The sequence below is a fragment of the Gigantopelta aegis genome, chromosome 8, assembly GCF_016097555.1.
Source record: "Gigantopelta aegis isolate Gae_Host chromosome 8, Gae_host_genome, whole genome shotgun sequence".
Taxonomy (NCBI): domain Eukaryota; kingdom Metazoa; phylum Mollusca; class Gastropoda; order Neomphalida; family Peltospiridae; genus Gigantopelta; species Gigantopelta aegis.
Window position 1 is genome coordinate 54,742,195 of NC_054706.1, and position 18,493 is coordinate 54,760,687.

Below are 18,493 nucleotides of genomic sequence, written 5' to 3' on the forward strand. Positions count from 1 at the left end.
CTACACCCCTTCCTTTGGAACAAATTAATAAAGTGTTGTAGTAGTTCTGTACAACAGTATTTGCTGATCCATGTGGCCTTTCAGATGTACAATTCCGTAGTCATTTGTCCTGGAATGTTTATTTTGTTTAATGACGCCACTAGAGCACATTGATTTATTAATCATCGGCTATTGGATATCAAACATTTGGTAATTCTGACATACAATCTTAGAGAGGAAACCCGCTACATTTTTCCATTAGTAGCAAGGGATCTTTTATATGCACCTTCCCACAGACAGGACAGCACATACCACAGTTTTTGATATACCAGTCGTGGTGCACTGGTTGGAATGAGAAATAGCTCAATGGGTTCACCAACAGGGATCGATCCTAGACCGACCGTGCATGAAGCTACGTCCTGCCCCTTGTCCTGGAATGTAGTTCACTGACGAGTGCTTGCTCGAGGTGTGATGGGTCGTGAGACTGACAACTCTGGCAATTAACCAGGACAATCAGCAATGCAGTGGTGTTTCCAATTCTCTGCAGCATTTATTATTGCCTTGGAACATTCAATTTTCTATGTCACTTTCCTTCATTACATGTACATGTATGTATTGAAAGAAAGAAATGTTTTATTTAACGACACACTCAACACATTGTATTTATGGTTATATGGCGTCAGACATATGGTTAAGGACCACAAAGATATTGAGAGAGGAAACCCGCTGTTGCCACTTCATGGGCTATACTTTTCTATTAGCAGCAAGGGATCTTTTATATGCACCATCCCACAGACAGGATAGTATATACCACAGCCTTTGTTACACCAGTTGTGGAGCACTGGCTGGAACGAGAAATAGCTCAATGGGCCCGCCGACGGGAATCAATCCTAGAGCGATCGCACATCAGGCAGACGCTGTACCACTAAGCTACGTCCTGCCCCCTGTTTGGTAAGAGTAGCCTGTTTAGTGACTGCATGTTTGTTCTCTCACTCTCTGGTGCAGACTCTACTAGTGTCATAAGCATCCTTAATTACCAACACATTAGTTAATCCTGTTGTCAGCTGGTCAAGAGGCATGTTTGTTCTCTCACTCTCTGGTGCAGACTCTACTAGTGTCATAAGCATCCTTAATTACCAACACATTAGTTAATCCTGTTGTCAGCTGGTCAATAGGCATGTTTGTTCTCTCACTCTCTGGTGCACTCTACTAGTGTCATAAGCATCCTTAATTACCAACACATTAGTTAATCCTGTTGTCAGCTGGTCAATAGGCATGTTTGTTCTCTCACTCTCTGGTGCAGACTCTACTAGTGTCATAAGCATCCTTAATTACCAACACATTAGTTAATCCTGTTGTCAGCTGGTCAATAGGCATGTTTGTTCTCTCACTCTCTGGTGCAGACTCTACTAGTGTCATAAGCATCCTTAATTACCAACACATTAGTTAATCCTGTTGTCAGCTGGTCAATAGGCATGTTTGTTCTCTCACTCTCTGGTGCAGACTCTACTAGTGTCATAAGCATCCTTAATTACCAACACATTAGTTAATCCTGTTGTCAACTGGTCAATAGGCATGTTTGTTCTCTCACTCTCTCGTGCAGACTCTACTAGTGTCATAAGCATCCTTAATTACCAACACATTAGTTAATCCTGTTGTCAGCTGGTCAATAGGCATGTTTGTTCTCTCACTCTCTCGTGCAGACTCTACTAGTGTCATAAGCATCCTTAATTACCAACACATTAGTTAATCCTGTTGTCAGCTGGTCAATAAGCATTTAATTTTCATTCTTTAAACTAAATACATTCGTTAAAAACCCCCACCCCAAAACCCCAAACAAACATCAAAATTATAACAAAATAAGTGAGTTGGAATATTTGCATGAGTCAGTTGAGTTTAACAGAATGATTCTTTAAGGTTAGCATCAAGACAATGGTTAATAAATTAGAATTACAAAAATTACCTGTAAAACTTTTCTCAAGTCCTGCAATTCCTGATTTAAGAGCACACTGGATACTGAAAGAAAAACACAAAATAGTTTATATTAAACACAAGTATATAGTACACAACTCAGGACATATCACTGGGATTGGTACACACTATAGCTTTGAATGAAATAATGTTCAAAATACTTAACGTTCAAAATACCTTCTTCAAAATGAAAAAAAGTCTTAAAAAAATTAATAAATATTTAACTTTTTGTCCTCCTGCATTCATATGATAGTCAAACCACCTCAGTGGATCCATTCAGCCGATTGTTTTTTTTCTCTCATTCCAACCAGTGCACCACAACTGGACAAAGGCCATGGTACATGTATGTCTTTTCCTGTCTGTGGGAAAGTGCATATAAAAGATGCCTTGCTGCATTAGGAAAAATGTAGCGGGTTTCCTCTGATGACTGCAGGTCAGAATTACCAAATGTTTGACATCCAATAGCCGATGATTAATTAATCGATGTGCTCCAGTGGTGTCGTTAAACAAAACAAACTTCTTCATAAGATGAGTTACAGACCCAGTGCTTATAAAACTTCTAAAGTCAAGTCAAGTCTGTAATACCATTGTGTGATTTTAATGGCACTGTCCTGAGTTTGTTGTCAGTGTTAAGATGTTGTTTACTAACAAATGTTTTAGTAACTAAATATATACTTCTGCATAAAATATCAGTGGTTATATAATACGTGTTCCTGATCATCATTACCCCATTATGAAGGATAGAAGGAAATGGTTTATTTAATGATGCACTCAACACATTTTATTTACAGTTATAAGGTGTCAGACATATGGTTAAGGACCACACAGATATTGAGGGAGGAAACCCGCTGTCGACGCTTCATGGGCTACTCTTTTCGATTAGCAGCAAGGGATTTTTTTATATGCACCATTCCATAGGATAGCACATACCACAGCCTTTGATGTACTAGTAATGGTGCACTGGCTGGAGTGAGAAATAGCCCAATGGGCCCACTGAGGAGGATCAATCCCAAAACGACTGCGCATCAAGCGAGCGCTTTACCACTGGGCTACGTCTCACCCCTGTCTGTGTATGAGCCATTTGTGATGTGGTGCAGTATAGTGTGACGTACCTTTAGCTGCCTCGGGTATAGCATGCAGTTCTTCCCCCACGGTGAGGACCTCCGAGAATTTGGAGCTGACCGTCCCGGCAAGAACGTGGAGAAATGTCGACTTGTTGTCACTCGTCTTGGTCACATCAAGCTATACACAAAACACACAGTAAATAGTGGCATCAGTTATTTAGTGTTCATTAAATCCAAATTAAAATTACAGCAATTTAGGGTTTTTTTATTTGCCGTTATTTTGACTTTTAGAGGTAAAGATAATTTAAAAAATGAAGAAGTAAAAAAATGTACCGGTACCTTTTATATTTATACAGATTCATTACTATATAAGTGAAGTGAAATTTTTAAAAATGACTATTTAATAACCTATTTAACTAATGCTACCTGCTAAATTTGACAAATGTTTTGTGTATCACCTATAAAACCTAAATATATTGATGTGTAGTTTATGTATATGCAGTAATAATTAAAGTTAAAAACCCCCACAAAACTATTTTTTTTCTTCATAAGCTGTTGAATATTACAAATATTGCCTCGTCAAATCTCCCATATTTTTAAAAACCTAACATTACTCCAACTGTAGAATTCTGTATGTGTATCTTTTAAAAAAAAAATCCTAATGTTTCACAGCTGTTACAACTGCGAGTTTAAATAACTGCTACCAACCTGTGAGAGGAAGTTGATGTGAAAACCTGCAGCTTCTCCAACTCGGACGTTGCCTTTGTTCAAGTAGTTTCCCATAGCTAGTATGAGCTGTAATACACCAGTACAAACATATAATTATTTCAATACTTGGTAGCGAGGAAGAGAGAGGGGGAGAGAGGGAGAGAGACAGAGACAGAGACAGACAAACAGACAGAGAGAGAGAGATGAGAGAGACGTTGAGAGAGACATTAAGAGAGAGAGAGACGTTGAGAGAGAGAAAGACATTGAGAGAGAGAGAGAGAAGAGAGGCAGAGATGTTGAGAGACATTGAGAAAGAGTGACACAGAGAGAGAGAGAGAGAGAGAGAGAGAGGAGAGACATTGAGAGATTGAGAGAGAGACATTGAAAGAGAGAGAGAGACATTGAGAGATTTAGAGAAAGACATTGAGAGAGAGAGAGAGAAGAGAGGCAGAGATGTTGAGAGACATTGAGAAAGAGTGACAGAGAGAGAGAGAGAGAGAGAGAGAGAGAGAGAGAGAGAGAATAGGTGTAAGTGAATGGTTATGTCCTCTCAAAACGTTCACTATTTATAATGAAGTCCTGGACAGATTTGATAGAGAGAGATCACTGTAATGTTCCTCTAATCTAACATCACATAAATAATAAAAGTGATTGGAACATATCTGATATTTCCTACACTTTAGGATTTGTAATACATGTACTAACAACATACAAATATTGTATAAATATTGAACCAACTTAAATCATAAAGTTCACTAAGTCAGCATCACATAGTTAACAAAATACCTATTGCAGCTAGAGAGTATGATTTTCTTTAAACCTTAACTTAACCCATAGCATATATATGAAGGGTCCACGAGAATATCCTATGATGTCCACTGTTGACATATTTGTCGATTATCTGCTGTAACCCATATTTAGAGTATGTACTTTAACATGCTCATTCATATGGTATAAGCGTATTTAAAATGCATTTAAGGATTGTCTGTTGTTTCTTTTATGTTCATCGGGGTATGAGCAAAAAAAATCATCCGCAAACTGTGTGAATCGGTGAGGCCGTTCTCACATAAGTTTGCGGATGATTTTTTTGTTCATACCCTGATGAACGTATAAGAAATAACAGACAATACTTATAATTAAATTTTAATCATACAAGTTAATAATAACACTAAAATGTCATACTTTATTTTCTATAATTTTTTTATTCATAAACAATAATGCTCAATAAGACAACTTGCCTATATAAAATGATGTCATCAGATATACATTGTAACATTCCCTAAAGATGTAATTTTTACTTTCATCGATAAATAAACAAACTCCCGTTACTACATCTGGACCAATGGGATGACGTTACATTCGTAATGAATGTAACAGAAATTTAATTATTTAATAGCAAACGCCATGCTACCTATGTATATTTCAGTGAAATCATGTCGAAATATGTCACACGGGCAAACTTTCAACATGTAATAGTTATACACCCCACTTTGAGTGAATATAATTATTTTACCGCTAAATGATGGCAAATTTGGTCAATAAATAAAAAGTAGTAAATAAGGAAATAAAAATAATGTGGAGTCAAACTGAATCAAACATCAAAGTATGAAAAACATAAAATACAAGAGAAAGTCAAAGTTTTAAAGGTTGTGTATGTCAAGGTCACAGTAACACAATGAAATAAAAATACACTTGAATCCCATTGGCTCGAACCCCGTCGGTGCTCAAGAAAGTGTTCGACCCATCCTGTAGTTTGGCCTAACCTTTCAGTCAACCTCATATAAGTGTAACTCAGGACTTTGTTTTTGGTTCAAGCATTGCGGTGTATCTGACCCTTCCGGGTACTGTATATAATTATGGTAGGCCATTAAGGATTGTTCGTAAAACACGCTTGTTTAGGTATAAATAGTTCATGATTGTAGTAATTTGTACGCAGGTGCATTATGGGTGAAATTTCCACAGGATACCATGAAGGATCTTAACATATGTTATAATAATGCATACCGATGGATGATCAGACAACGACGACCATACAGTGCCAGCAAGATGTTTGTCAGTCATTGAGTAAAAAGCTTTGGCGCTTTACTTCGCTGAACAGCATATTCGCTGAACAGCAGAATCGAAACAACTTCAAACGACCTACTTGCCCACCTGCGGTGTACAACTGTGTACATCAAATCTGTATGTGGAAATCGCTGGCACGAGCTACTGTATATTATGTAATCAGTTTTGTATGTGATGTTTAAATATGTTCTATGGATCACTGATCTCAAATAAAAATCTATTATTATTATTATTATTACTACAGAGTTGTAAACTTTAAAATCCAATGATCTCAAAATACCAAAAGTGTGACATCATAGGTTATTCTCATGCACCCTTCATAATGGAATTTTTGTTAAACATAAAAAACGTAAACCACAATTTCCGCAAAAATTCAAATAATTGCTCGGAGAACAGCTGAAAAGATAATTAGATGGCATCTTTCCAAATATCCGTCACTCTGTTTGCTATTCTACCAGATATATTGAAAAAAACTTAATGAATATTACCTCGAGAAGTTTGGCCAGTTTCTTGCTGTGTTTCAGCTCATAAGATGCAGTCTTTATACATCTTAAATTCTGTAAAATAAACACATATTATTAAACATAAACTGCTTTATAAATATATTCGCCCACAGTTTCACAAATATACAACACTAGCACACACTTCCCCATACTAACATAACATCAGGCTTTAGGTTTGGCTGGTCTAGCTTTTATTCATGACATATTCACTGACCTGCAAGTGAAATAAAACTTAAATGTGGATTTATTTTAAAATGTTAAATGAGAAAGCATTCATGGCAGCAGGTGACCGATTCTCACCTCTCTCATTTCTACAATCTTCTCTTGAAATGTGGCCTTGAACAACATGGCTTGTAACCGCTGCTCATAGCCCGGGATACGACTCATCTGAAAAGTTCAAAGTTTGTTTTGTTTAACGACACCACTGGAGCACATTGATTAATTAATCATTGACTATTGGATGTCAAACATTTGGTAATTATGACTTGTAGTCATCAGAGGAAACCCGCTACATTTTTTTTCTTAATGCAGCACATACCATGGCCTTTGTTATACCAGTTGTGGTGCACTGGCTGGAACAAGAACTAGTCCAATAGACCAACTGCACATCAGGCGATCACTTTACCACTGGGATATGAATTATTTAGAACTGATTCATGAAACTTGCTCTGGGAAATGTAGCGTCACTTAAAAATTACTGTAAACCGGGAAAAAATTGTGTGCGTATTAATTTTGTGTCGTTCGCGCCCAACCTCAAGTTGCGAAATTTATAACACACATTTTTTCACACGCATTATTTTATACAGATACCAACGGTCATTTGCAAAATTTAAACGTCGTGAACATGCCCTGAGGTGCGTATTTGCGAAAAAAACAAATCACAATATTAATCCGGTTTACAGTATTTGTAAAATTTGGACAGTTTTCACACTGCTATAACACAAGATATAAAACAAATTTCAGCAAAACGTTCCTTTTTAAAAAAAATTCAGATACACAAATATCCTCAAAATCATACTGCACTAAATATTCCCAGACACTGTAAGAGAAACATATACATCAAATCACTTTATTTTGTGACAGCTTTAATCACCCACTGGCTGAAACAGAATACATATACAATGTGCAACAAATGGCAACACGAATATATGATAAATATAATATATAACATAACATATAATATGATGATGATTATCAATGGCTGGCTTACTTCATATGCAAACATGTCAGGTTTACTCATGTCCTCAATCTCCCCGGTGAAGTTGTCATACCTTTCCAGCTGAAACAAATATGTTCAGATATATAAACTGTCAGAAAAACGCTGGTAATAACAGTTCATTTTGTGAAAATTCCAATCACTAGGATTAAAAATATAAAACAGAATTTGGTAAATAGACCTAAGTCGTCTGCTTTTTCAACTTTGTCCAAATTCCTTAGCTAAACTTTTACTTACTTCTAGAGCATGTGAAAAACAATTTAAAGTTTGTTTTGTTTAATGACACCACTAGAGCACATTGATTTATTAATCATTGGCTATTGGGTGTCAAACACTTAGTAATTTTGATGTACAGTCTTAGAAAGAAAACTTGCTACTTTTTTCCATTAGTAGCAAGGGATCTTTTATATGCACCATCTCATAAGACAGGATAGCATATACCACGGCCTTTGATATACAAGTCGTGGTGCACTAGCTGGAATGAGAAATAGCCCTATGGGCCCACTGATGGGGATTGATCCTAGACCAACCACACATCAAGTGAGTGCTTTACCACTGGGCTACGTCCCACCCCATGAGAAACTCAGATTATCTACCACTTTTCTTTTTCTTCTTTAACCAAAAATACAGTAAAACCTTTCAAAATCAGACCCTCTGTAAACCAGAATTCCTCCAAAACCAGATGATTTTCACGGTTCCTTTTTAAATATCATAACAGAACGGATGTTCTCTATAAACCAGATATCCCTCAAAACTGATTTTTGTTTTTAGTTGATCCTATAGATGTCTGGTTTAAAGAGGTTCCACTGTACATTAATGGAGTCCACTAAATAATGAACGTGAACTTTTTAAAGATAAAAGATAAACATTAAATATAGATCTGTTAACACTGACCTCATCTGATGAGGGTGCATAAGCCAGCAACTGCTTTACCAGTTCGGGCGACAGGATTTCTTCATTCATTGAATACAAGGCGTGCTTTATTTCTGACACAGACATCTTCAGATGACCAAACAGAATTGCTAGGTGAAAAGAAAACAGAATCTTAAGTATTATATACTCAATAAATAGATTTGAGCCCTGAAAATGTAAATCTTTATGATTCAGGCTTTAAAATCCCATTAAAATGTTACAGTGGAGTGGGTGGGTGGGGGAATGGAACAGGAAACATTAATGTCAGAATAAGACTCCTAATTATCATATAATATAATATAAAGAGTAACAATAAATAGGGACTGCAATCAAAACCCTCAACCATAATATCAGGGCATTAACCAAAAAAAAAAGAAGAAGTTTGTTTTATTTAAAGACACCACTAGTGCACATTGATTTATTAATCATCGGCTATTGGATGTCAAACATTTGGACATACAGTCTCAGAGAGGAAAACCGCTACATTTTTCCATTAGTAGCAAGGGATCTTTTATTTGCACCATCTCAAAGACAGGATAGCACATACCACAGTCTTTGATATACCAGTCGTGGTACATTGGCTGGAACGATGGGGATCGATCCCAGACCGATCGCACATCAAGCGAGCGCTTTGGCAGTCTGCTACGTCCTGCCCTTCTGTAACATCGTCATGGACTTAAGGACCTTATTTCTTGATATGCCTTTAATATAATTTTATTTTTTTAATAAATAATTACCACTGGGCTACGTCCCGCCCCAGACATTAACCATGTTACTGATAATGGTAACATTTAAAGTTGGGCTACAATACCATGTGTTCCCTTATTTATTTCAGTCAGTATATTTTAGGAATTTTACATATTTTTTTCACTACTTTATTTCTTAAATACTAATTTTTATACATACAAAACATTAATAAACTTCTTTCTTTTTTGTCAAATGGAATTTGTTCCTTTGAGCACTGTAAAGAATTCCATCATGAAAATCCCCCAACTGATTTATGGTATCTAAATAAAGGTATATTCATACATGTGCCGACGCCATATACCTGTAACTGTAAATAAAATGAGATGAGTGTGTCGTTAAATAAAACATTTCCTTCCATACATCAGGGGTGGGAATTGAACTGTACAAAAAGAGGAAATCTAGAGGGGTCCCAGAAATTCTTTAAATCTTAGATTAAAATCTGTGTCATCTGACACATTTTGGAGGAAAGGACGATTAAAATGTGAGGAAACGCAATGTTCTATGAGAGGAAAATAGCTGAACCGAGGAGAATTTCCACCCCTAATACATGTGTCATGAACTTACACATATTATAAGCTTTCTTTGGACTTAGAATGCACACCTCTTGCCGTCTGTTACCAAAGACTGAAAAATTTGAAAAAACATGAATTATATATTATCAACGTATGTTTTGTCAATAAACAAAATCTAAAATTAATTTTTCTAATTAAAATAGCAAACTAGTTGTTCTCCTGGCAAAATGATTTTTACTAAGCCAATTGCATCTAACATGTGCTTAATAGTGAAGCAGCAGACTGGCAAAAAGTCCTCTAGTTTTCTAGAAGGTGCAACCGGCATTACAACATTTGTCATCATATATAAAAATGTTCATCTGAGTCTGTGGATTATGAAAACCAATGATGACATTGCGGTAATTTAGTTCGGGCTGAGATATTGACCTTTAATCGGGGGTACCTCCTCCCAGAATTTTGATGAATATTTTGATTGATAATAACAAATGTTGTAACACCGGTTGCACCGCTTCCAAATATATCGGTCTCAGCTGCTCTACTATAAAACTAATACAGGTGCTCTCAGTATTTTAACATATTTTTTCCAGTATTCAGGGGTTTTTTTTTAATCATAATTTGCACATACAGTCAAATCCGCTTATTTGTATCGTCTCGGTTCTGTGCAGCCGAATAAATGCAAATAACTGATTTATGCTATAAAGTGATATGCAATAAAGTGGATTCGACTGTATCATTACAATATTTTAACGATCAGTCGTGTTTCTATACAACTATTTTTGAAAAGATGATGCAACACAAATGCTAAAACCCAAATATATGTTAGTGTTTAAAGTACCTGTTTTATTTGTCTTAGTACTGAACTGACTTTCTAGCTCCAGGTTTTTGACCACATGTTCTAGTTCACGACCTGCTAGCTGAAATCAGACATTGATGAGAAGAATTGGTCGCTCAACAAAACACAAATATTGAATATCCAATTTTTGCATGCATATCAGAGGCGGATCTAGGGGGCCCCAGGGGCCCAGGTCCCCCCTAAATTTTATGATAGTTATAATTTTATTATACATTAATTTTCTTTCTTTTTTTACGATCCCCCTCCAAACCTCCCCTAAAGTTTCCTTGGCATTCCACCTCATGTCACTGGGGACCCCCCTAATGGATTTTCTGGATCCGCCACTGCACATTGAAACCTGTCTAAACTGGATCCTGAACACACCGGAATCCTGTCAAAACAGGCCAAGTTTCACAGTCTTGAATTTTCTAAATTCTAAATCACCAGATCCTGTCTAAATCAGATAAATATTATGCTTCTGGCAGGATCTGGCTTAGACAGTTCTCACAGACATACTTAATACGTTCATATTCCAAATACTACCAATCTACTAATTGTCAAATATATCAATGCATTAAATATTTTCATTGGCTGACCAAACTAATAAAGCACCAGTGGTCTGTACAATCAATGTTGATTCAACAGGGTTCCCATTGGCCGAGTATCACAGCACTGTTTTCAGGGAATAATTACCATTATGATAATAGTATCGACTGTATAATACTGATCTGATAATACTGACCTTATACTACCGTGTCAATGTAATAAAGTCATGAATTTTGCACCTCAGCATATTTCATTTCTAATTATTTCTGTGCTTATATCCAATTAAGATTCAAGCATGCTATCCCGAACACACACACATCATCTATCTGGACTGTCTGTCCAGGACAGAGGGTTAGTGGAGAGTGGGAGAAAAGTCGGATTATTGGCCTGATGTTGCTTTGTGGATGAGCCAGTATCAGGATGTGATCCCAGGACCTACCCGCCTTATATCTGTTGACTTAACCACTATTCCACCGAGGCTGGTGGCATGTTATAATGTTATTTTCTCCACAGGTAATTTTCAGGCAGACCACCTCCCCCCCCCCCCCCCCCACCCATGACTTCTAACTGACCTGTCCCCACACTGTGTTCCCCACTTTGTTGTCGTCCATCTTCTCCCAGTTGATTCTCTTCACATTCATCTGACCTTCACCCGTCTTTTTATTCAACAGTGGTGGTGCAGCTGGTGAAAAAAAAAATACAATTAGAAATTTTGTAGGGAAATAATTACTTACCAAGTTAACTGTTATACCTGTTATATATGGGCGGGATGTAGCCCAGTGGTAAAGCATTCGCTTGATGCACAGATGGCCTGGGATCGATCCTCGTCAGTGGGCCCATTAGGCTATTTCTCACTCTAGCCAGTGCACCACGACTGGTATATCAAAGGCTGTGGTATGTACTACCCTGCTTGTGGGATGGTGCATATAAAAGATCCCTTGCTGCTAATCGAAAAGAGTAGCCCATGAAGTGGCGATAGTGGTTTTCCTCCCTCAAAATCTGTGTGGTCCTTAACCATATGTCTGACGCCATATAACCGTAAATAAAATGTGTTGAGTGCATCGTTAAATAAAACATTTCCTTCCTTCCTTTATACCTCTATTTCTTGCTGCAGCCAGTTCAACACGACTGGTACATTAAAGGCCGTGGTATGTACTACCCTGGCTGTGGGATGGTGCATATAAAAGATTTCTTGCTGTTAATAAAAAAAGAGTAGCCCATGAAGTGGCGACAGCAGGTTTCCTCTCTCAATATCTGTGTGGTCCTTAACCATATGTCCGACGCCGTATAACCATAAATAAAATGTGTTGAATGTATCATTAAATAAAATATTTCCTTCCTTCTTTTATACCTGTTATATATACTGAATGAAAGAAATGCATTTTTTTTTTTTTTTTTTTTTAATTTAATCAGTTTGAATCACATAAGTTTCTGTGTCCATTAATATTGTCAATATCTTGTGAACATTTAAAGCCCATTTTGACAGTCTATTTATTGAACTAATTTTATCACTAAAAATATATCTTTTACAACTCTGTGGCAAATCATTGCTATTGTTAAAGGCTGTGATTTAGGGCAATTCATACTGCTGCTCCAGCGATTGCTGTCGGTGCCAGTGTTAAGATGAAGCATTGTAAATTAAATTAATTACAAGGATAGTGACCCCTCCTCCATTCAGTCACCTGGTTTCACAAATGAAAATAAATATCACTAGATCTAGGGCCTCTACGAGTCCAATATATTGGACTCGAGTACTCGAGGGTCAAACTCGACCCAGACCCGAGTACCCGACGCTTACACAAGATGATAATGAGACAAAGGAATATAACGTAAAATAGCATTATATAGCTTAATTCCAGCACTGAACATGAATGCCAAATCATGCCATTGTATTGCATTTAGAAACCCGTTGATACGTTCAGTATTGTGACAGACGAACGGATGGCCAGATTAAAAAAGAAACTAGCAAATAGTCATATAATTATCGTGTAACTTGTATCGTTGATTAGTTACTGCTGAACTAGTTGCTCTACATTGTCTCACTTGTACGGGTACTCGAGTCCTGTGAATGGACTCGAGTCTTTGCTAGACTCGACCCGTGCCCGAGTACTCGAGTACTCGTGGAGACCCTAACTAGATCACTGAACTGAAAATACTGTCACACAACTGTTACCATTGGGCTTTCTGCCAGAAAATTATTTTGAGGGTACGTAATAAAAAATAAAACAAACCGTAAGTGCCTTTACTAGGTGGATCTGGGTTTGAAATGTTTTGGAATTTGATCCCGGGTTTCATACACTTTGACACAATTTGAACTTCATTTTCTTTACTATGATCCATCTAAAAGTTACAGTGTCACACAGGCTATATATCCACCAAGGGCCAACATTTTAGGGTACACAATTTTACACTCGGCACCCTCTGACAGAGACCCTTATCATGAACTGAAAACACTGTCACACAACTGTTACCATCACCTGGAGGTGGAGAGGGAGGTGGTGGTACAGGTACCAGAGACACACTCTCATTAACAGCCATCACACTGTCACACAACTGTTACCATTACCTGGTGGTGGAGGAGATGGAGGTACAGGTGCCCGAGACACACTCTCAAACATGCTCACCTATGGCTACTATAAGGATAAAGTCCCTCCATTCAGTCCCCTGATTGCACACATGAAAATAAATGTCACACAACTGTTACCATTCCTTGACTAGATACCTGGGGGTGGAGGGGGAGGTGGCAGTACAGGTACCAGAGACACACTCTCATTAACGGCCATCACACAACATTACAAGGTGGTGGAGGGGGAGGTGATGGTACAGGTACCGGAGACAGGCTCTCATTAACGGCCATCACACAACATTACCTGGTGGTGGAGGGGGAGGTGGCGGTACAGGTACCGGAGACACCTCTCATTAACTGCCATCACACTGTCACACAACTGTTACCATTACCTGGTGGTGGAGGGGGAGGTGGCGGTACAGGTACCGGAGACACGCTCTCATTAACTGCCATCACACTGTGACACAACTGTTACCATTACCTGGTGGTGGAGGGGGAGGTGATGGTACAGGTACCGGAGACACCTCTCATTAACTGCCATCACACTGTCACACAACTGTTACCATTACCTGGTGGTGGAGGGGGAGGTGGCGGTACAGGTACCGGAGACACCTCTCATTAACTGCCATCACACAACATTACAAGGTGGTGGAGGGGGAGGTGGCGGTACAGGTACTGGAGACACCTCTCATTAACTGCCATCACACTGTCACACAACTGTTACCATTACCTGGTGGTGGAGGGGGAGGTGGAGGTACAGGTACCGGAGACACGCTCTCATTAACTGCCATCACACTGTCACACAACTGTTACCATTACCTGGTGGTGGAGGGGGAGGTGGCGGTACAGGTACCGGAGACACGCTCTCATTAACTGCCATCACACTGTCACACAACTGTTACCATTACCTGGTGGTGGAGGGGGAGGTGATGGTACAGGTACCCGAGACACGCTCTCATTAACGGCCATCACACTGTCACACAACTGTTACCATTACCTGGTGGTGGAGGGGGAGGTGGCAGTACAGGTACCAGAGACACGCTCTCATTAACTGCCATCACACTGTCACACAACTGTTACCATTACCTGGTGGTGGAGGGGGAGGTGGCAGTACAGGTACCAGAGACACGCTCTCATTAACTGCCATCACACTGTCACACAACTGTTACCATTACCTGGTGGTGGAGGGGGAGGTGGCAGTACAGGTACCAGAGACACACTCTCATTAACGGCCATCACACAACATTACCTGGTGGTGGAGGGGGAGGTGGCGGTACAGGTACCGGAGACACCTCTCATTAACTGCCATCACACTGTCACACAACTGTTACCATTACCTGGTGGTGGAGGGGGAGGTGGCGGTACAGGTACCGGAGACACACTCTCATTAACTGCCATCACACTGTCACACAACTGTTACCATTACCTGGTGGTGGAGGGGGAGGTGATGGTACAGGTACCGGAGACACCTCTCATTAACTGCCATCACACTGTCACACAACTGTTACCATTACCTGGTGATGGAGGGGGAGGTGGAGGTACAGGTACCGGAGACACGCTCTCATTAACGGCCATCACACAACATTACAAGGTGGTGGAGGGGGAGGTGGCGGTACAGGTACTGGAGACACCTCTCATTAACTGCCATCACACTGTCACACAACTGTTACCATTACCTGGTGGTGGAGGGGGAGGTGGAGGTACAGGTACCGGAGACACGCTCTCATTAACTGCCATCACACTGTCACACAACTGTTACCATTACCTGGTGGTGGAGGGGGAGGTGGCGGTACAGGTACCGGAGACACGCTCTCATTAACGGCCATCACAGCATCCAGTTCCTGCAGGGCGTGGAGAGCCTTCTTCTTGAATGAGTCACCCGACCCAGCAGCAGACGCACGTTCGTCATCTTCCTCACTATCTGAGTTGCTCAGCCGTCGAGCCTCTCCCCGGTGAAAACTCCGGTCTGACATCTGCTGCGAACCTCGCCAGTGAAAACCTTTTTCCGACGACTGCTGTACATCTTTTCTGTACGCACTCGTCTCCGATGAATTCTGTGACTCTCTCCTTTGCAAACCTTTGCTGGACATGTTTTGTATGTCTACTTTGTTAAAACCTGTTTCTGAAGAATGCTGCGCTTCTCCTCTGTGATAACTCGTGTCCGAGGAATACTGTGTCTCTCCACTGTGAAAAGCTTTGCTTGATGTATTGTGCACTTCTAATCTGTTAAAGTTTGATAAATATTGTCCCTCTCCCCTGTGGAAACCTTTGTCACTGATCTGTTGGTCTTCCCTTCTGTGAAAGCTTGTCTCTGATGTGTTCTGCTGGTCACTCCTGTTAAAACCCCCGTCCCTAGTTTGCTGTGCATCTCGTCGGTGGGAAATGTCCAGCGTTTCTTGAAACTGATGTCTCCCGTGAAACTCACTGTCCGATGGTTGTCCGTTGTAAGGGCCGAGCTTTCTGAACTTGTTGAACTCTGGGGAGTCCAGTTCTCTGCTGTGGTATGGGTGGTTGGCGTTCTCAAAGCCTGGATAGCCGACCGGGATGATCGTCACATAACGAGAGCTGCTATTACTGTCAATGGAACCATGGCTTTTGCTCACTGGATAAATTCAAAAGATGAATTGTTCATTCAAATTGGTTGATGATGAGTAAATTAACTGACAAAACTGTCTAAGATGACAATAATACACAAGGAAATTTTTTTTTTTTTTTTAACCCAGAATGATTAAATAATAGATATTAGGTATTAAACATATTTAGTTTGATGTGTGGTCTAGAACCGAAATTTCTAAATTTTTAACACAATTGTTTTGAATACATTATGCACAAACATAACATACCAAATGTCCCATGAAGTAAGATCCATTTGGATGGATCAGTCCCATCACTTACCATCACATGACAGTCCATTTCCAAGAAACAACAACGTACAAACTTGACCAAAAACATTTAGCCAAAATTATCAGGAATGGATTAAAGGACCTAACAATATCAAAGGTTAAAAACTTTTCTTTTGCCTTTAGGTCAGCTCATAGGTTTTAACATGCACATTTAGAACAGGCTGTTGTAACACACGCCTGTCATGGGCGCACGTGTCGACTTCCACCAGCTCCTTCGTCCAGGACAGGTTTTGCCTTTTATTTAACCTACCTTTTATTTCTCTGTTCTGGTTATGCATGTGCTGAGACAAAGACAAAAATGTTAATGTTCAAGCACTTTTTTGTCTTTGTGTTGCCTTTAATTAAAGTAATTTTTATTTTTATTTTCAGGTTATGAATTTGCTGAAATAAAGATAAATAATATGCTTGAACATTGACATAGACTTAGATATACCATCCTGGATCAAGAACCTTGTGGTACAAACTACAATACAGACACAACCTTGCTGTTCTGTGTTCTGAACATTGACATAGACTTAGATATACCATCCTGGATCAAGAACCTTGTGGTACAAACTACAATACAGACACAACCTTGCTGTTCTGTGTTCTGAACATTGACATAGACTTAGATATACCATCCTGGATCAAGAACCTTGTGGTACAAACTACAATACAGACACAACCTTGCTGTTCTGTGTTCTGAACATTGACATAGACTTAGATATACCATCCTGGATCAAGAACCTTGTGGTACAAACTACAATACAGACACAACCTTGCTGTTCTGTGTTCTGAACATTGACATAGACTTAGATATACCATCCTGGGTCAAGAACCTTGTGGTACAAACTACAATACAGACACAACCTTGCTGTTCTGTGTTCTGAACATTGACATAGACTTAGATATACCATCCTGGGTCAAGAACCTTGTGGTACAAACTACAATACAGACACAACCTTGCTGTTCTGTGTTCTGAACATTGACATAGACTTAGATATACCATCCTGGGTCAAGAACCTTGTGGTACAAACTACAATACAGACACAACCTTGCTGTTCTGTGTTCTGAACATTGACATAGACTTAGATATACCATCCTGGATCAAGAACCTTGTGGTACAAACTACAATACAGACACAACCTTGCTGTTCTGTGTTCTGAACATTGACATAGACTTAGATATACCATCCTGGGTCAAGAACCTTGTGGTACAAACTACAATACAGACACAACCTTGCTGTTCTGTGTTCTGAACATTGACATAGACTTAGATATACCATCCTGGGTCAAGAACCTTGTGGTACAAACTACAATACAGACACAACCTTGCTGTTCTGTGTTCTGAACATTGACATAGACTTAGATATACCATCCTGGATCAAGAACCTTGTGGTACAAACTACAATACAGACACAACCTTGCTGTTCTGTGTTCTGAACATTGACATAGACTTAGATATACCATCCTGGATCAAGAACCTTGTGGTACAAACTACAATACAGACACAACCTTGCTGTTCTGTGTTCTGAACATTGACATAGACTTAGATATACCATCCTGGGTCAAGAACCTTGTGGTACAAACTACAATACAGACACAACCTTGCTGTTCTGTGTTCTGAACATTGACATAGACTTAGATATACCATCCTGGATCAAGAACCTTGTGGTACAAACTACAATACAGACACAACCTTGCTGTTCTGTGTTCTGAACAATGGCTATCTTTGCCTCCTGGATAACTCTCCTCGTCTCCTCCAGCTCCTTAAGGAGCATCTCCTCCGACACCTCCTTGTGGTGACTAGACTTGCTCCTGGGCCTCCAGCCGGTTGAGGAATCATTGGACAGAGTGCTCTCGTTACCATCCTCTGATGAAAGAGAATGCTGAAACAGAGACACAGTGAAACCTGTTTTAAAGCCACTGTTTAAAATATGTTCGGTCACTACAGAGTTTTTCCCATTAAATCTATGTGAAACAATAGAGTTA

General features: G+C 39.3%; 1 protein-coding gene and 1 pseudogene across 1 annotated transcript in view; both read right to left on the reverse strand.

Annotated features, from left to right (window-relative positions):
• The window catches only part of LOC121379724, a 20,717-nt pseudogene extending 19,659 nt beyond the window's left edge, over positions 1-1,058 (reverse strand).
• Positions 1,059-1,068: 10 nt separating this feature from the next.
• Positions 1,069-18,493, reverse strand: part of LOC121379725 (delphilin-like) — a 54,820-nt gene continuing 37,395 nt past the window's right edge. Inside the window, exons 14-26 of the mRNA XM_041508375.1 lie at positions 18,201-18,390; positions 15,386-16,222; positions 11,627-11,736; positions 10,512-10,590; positions 9,729-9,788; positions 8,400-8,527; positions 7,500-7,568; positions 6,590-6,676; positions 6,275-6,343; positions 3,723-3,809; positions 3,063-3,192; positions 1,943-1,995; positions 1,069-1,185 (exon numbers count right to left, since the gene is read on the reverse strand). Coding sequence (XP_041364309.1) covers positions 1,069-1,185; positions 1,943-1,995; positions 3,063-3,192; positions 3,723-3,809; positions 6,275-6,343; positions 6,590-6,676; positions 7,500-7,568; positions 8,400-8,527; positions 9,729-9,788; positions 10,512-10,590; positions 11,627-11,736; positions 15,386-16,222; positions 18,201-18,390 — 2,016 coding nt within the window. The remainder of the gene's footprint in view (positions 1,186-1,942; positions 1,996-3,062; positions 3,193-3,722; positions 3,810-6,274; positions 6,344-6,589; positions 6,677-7,499; positions 7,569-8,399; positions 8,528-9,728; positions 9,789-10,511; positions 10,591-11,626; positions 11,737-15,385; positions 16,223-18,200; positions 18,391-18,493) is intronic.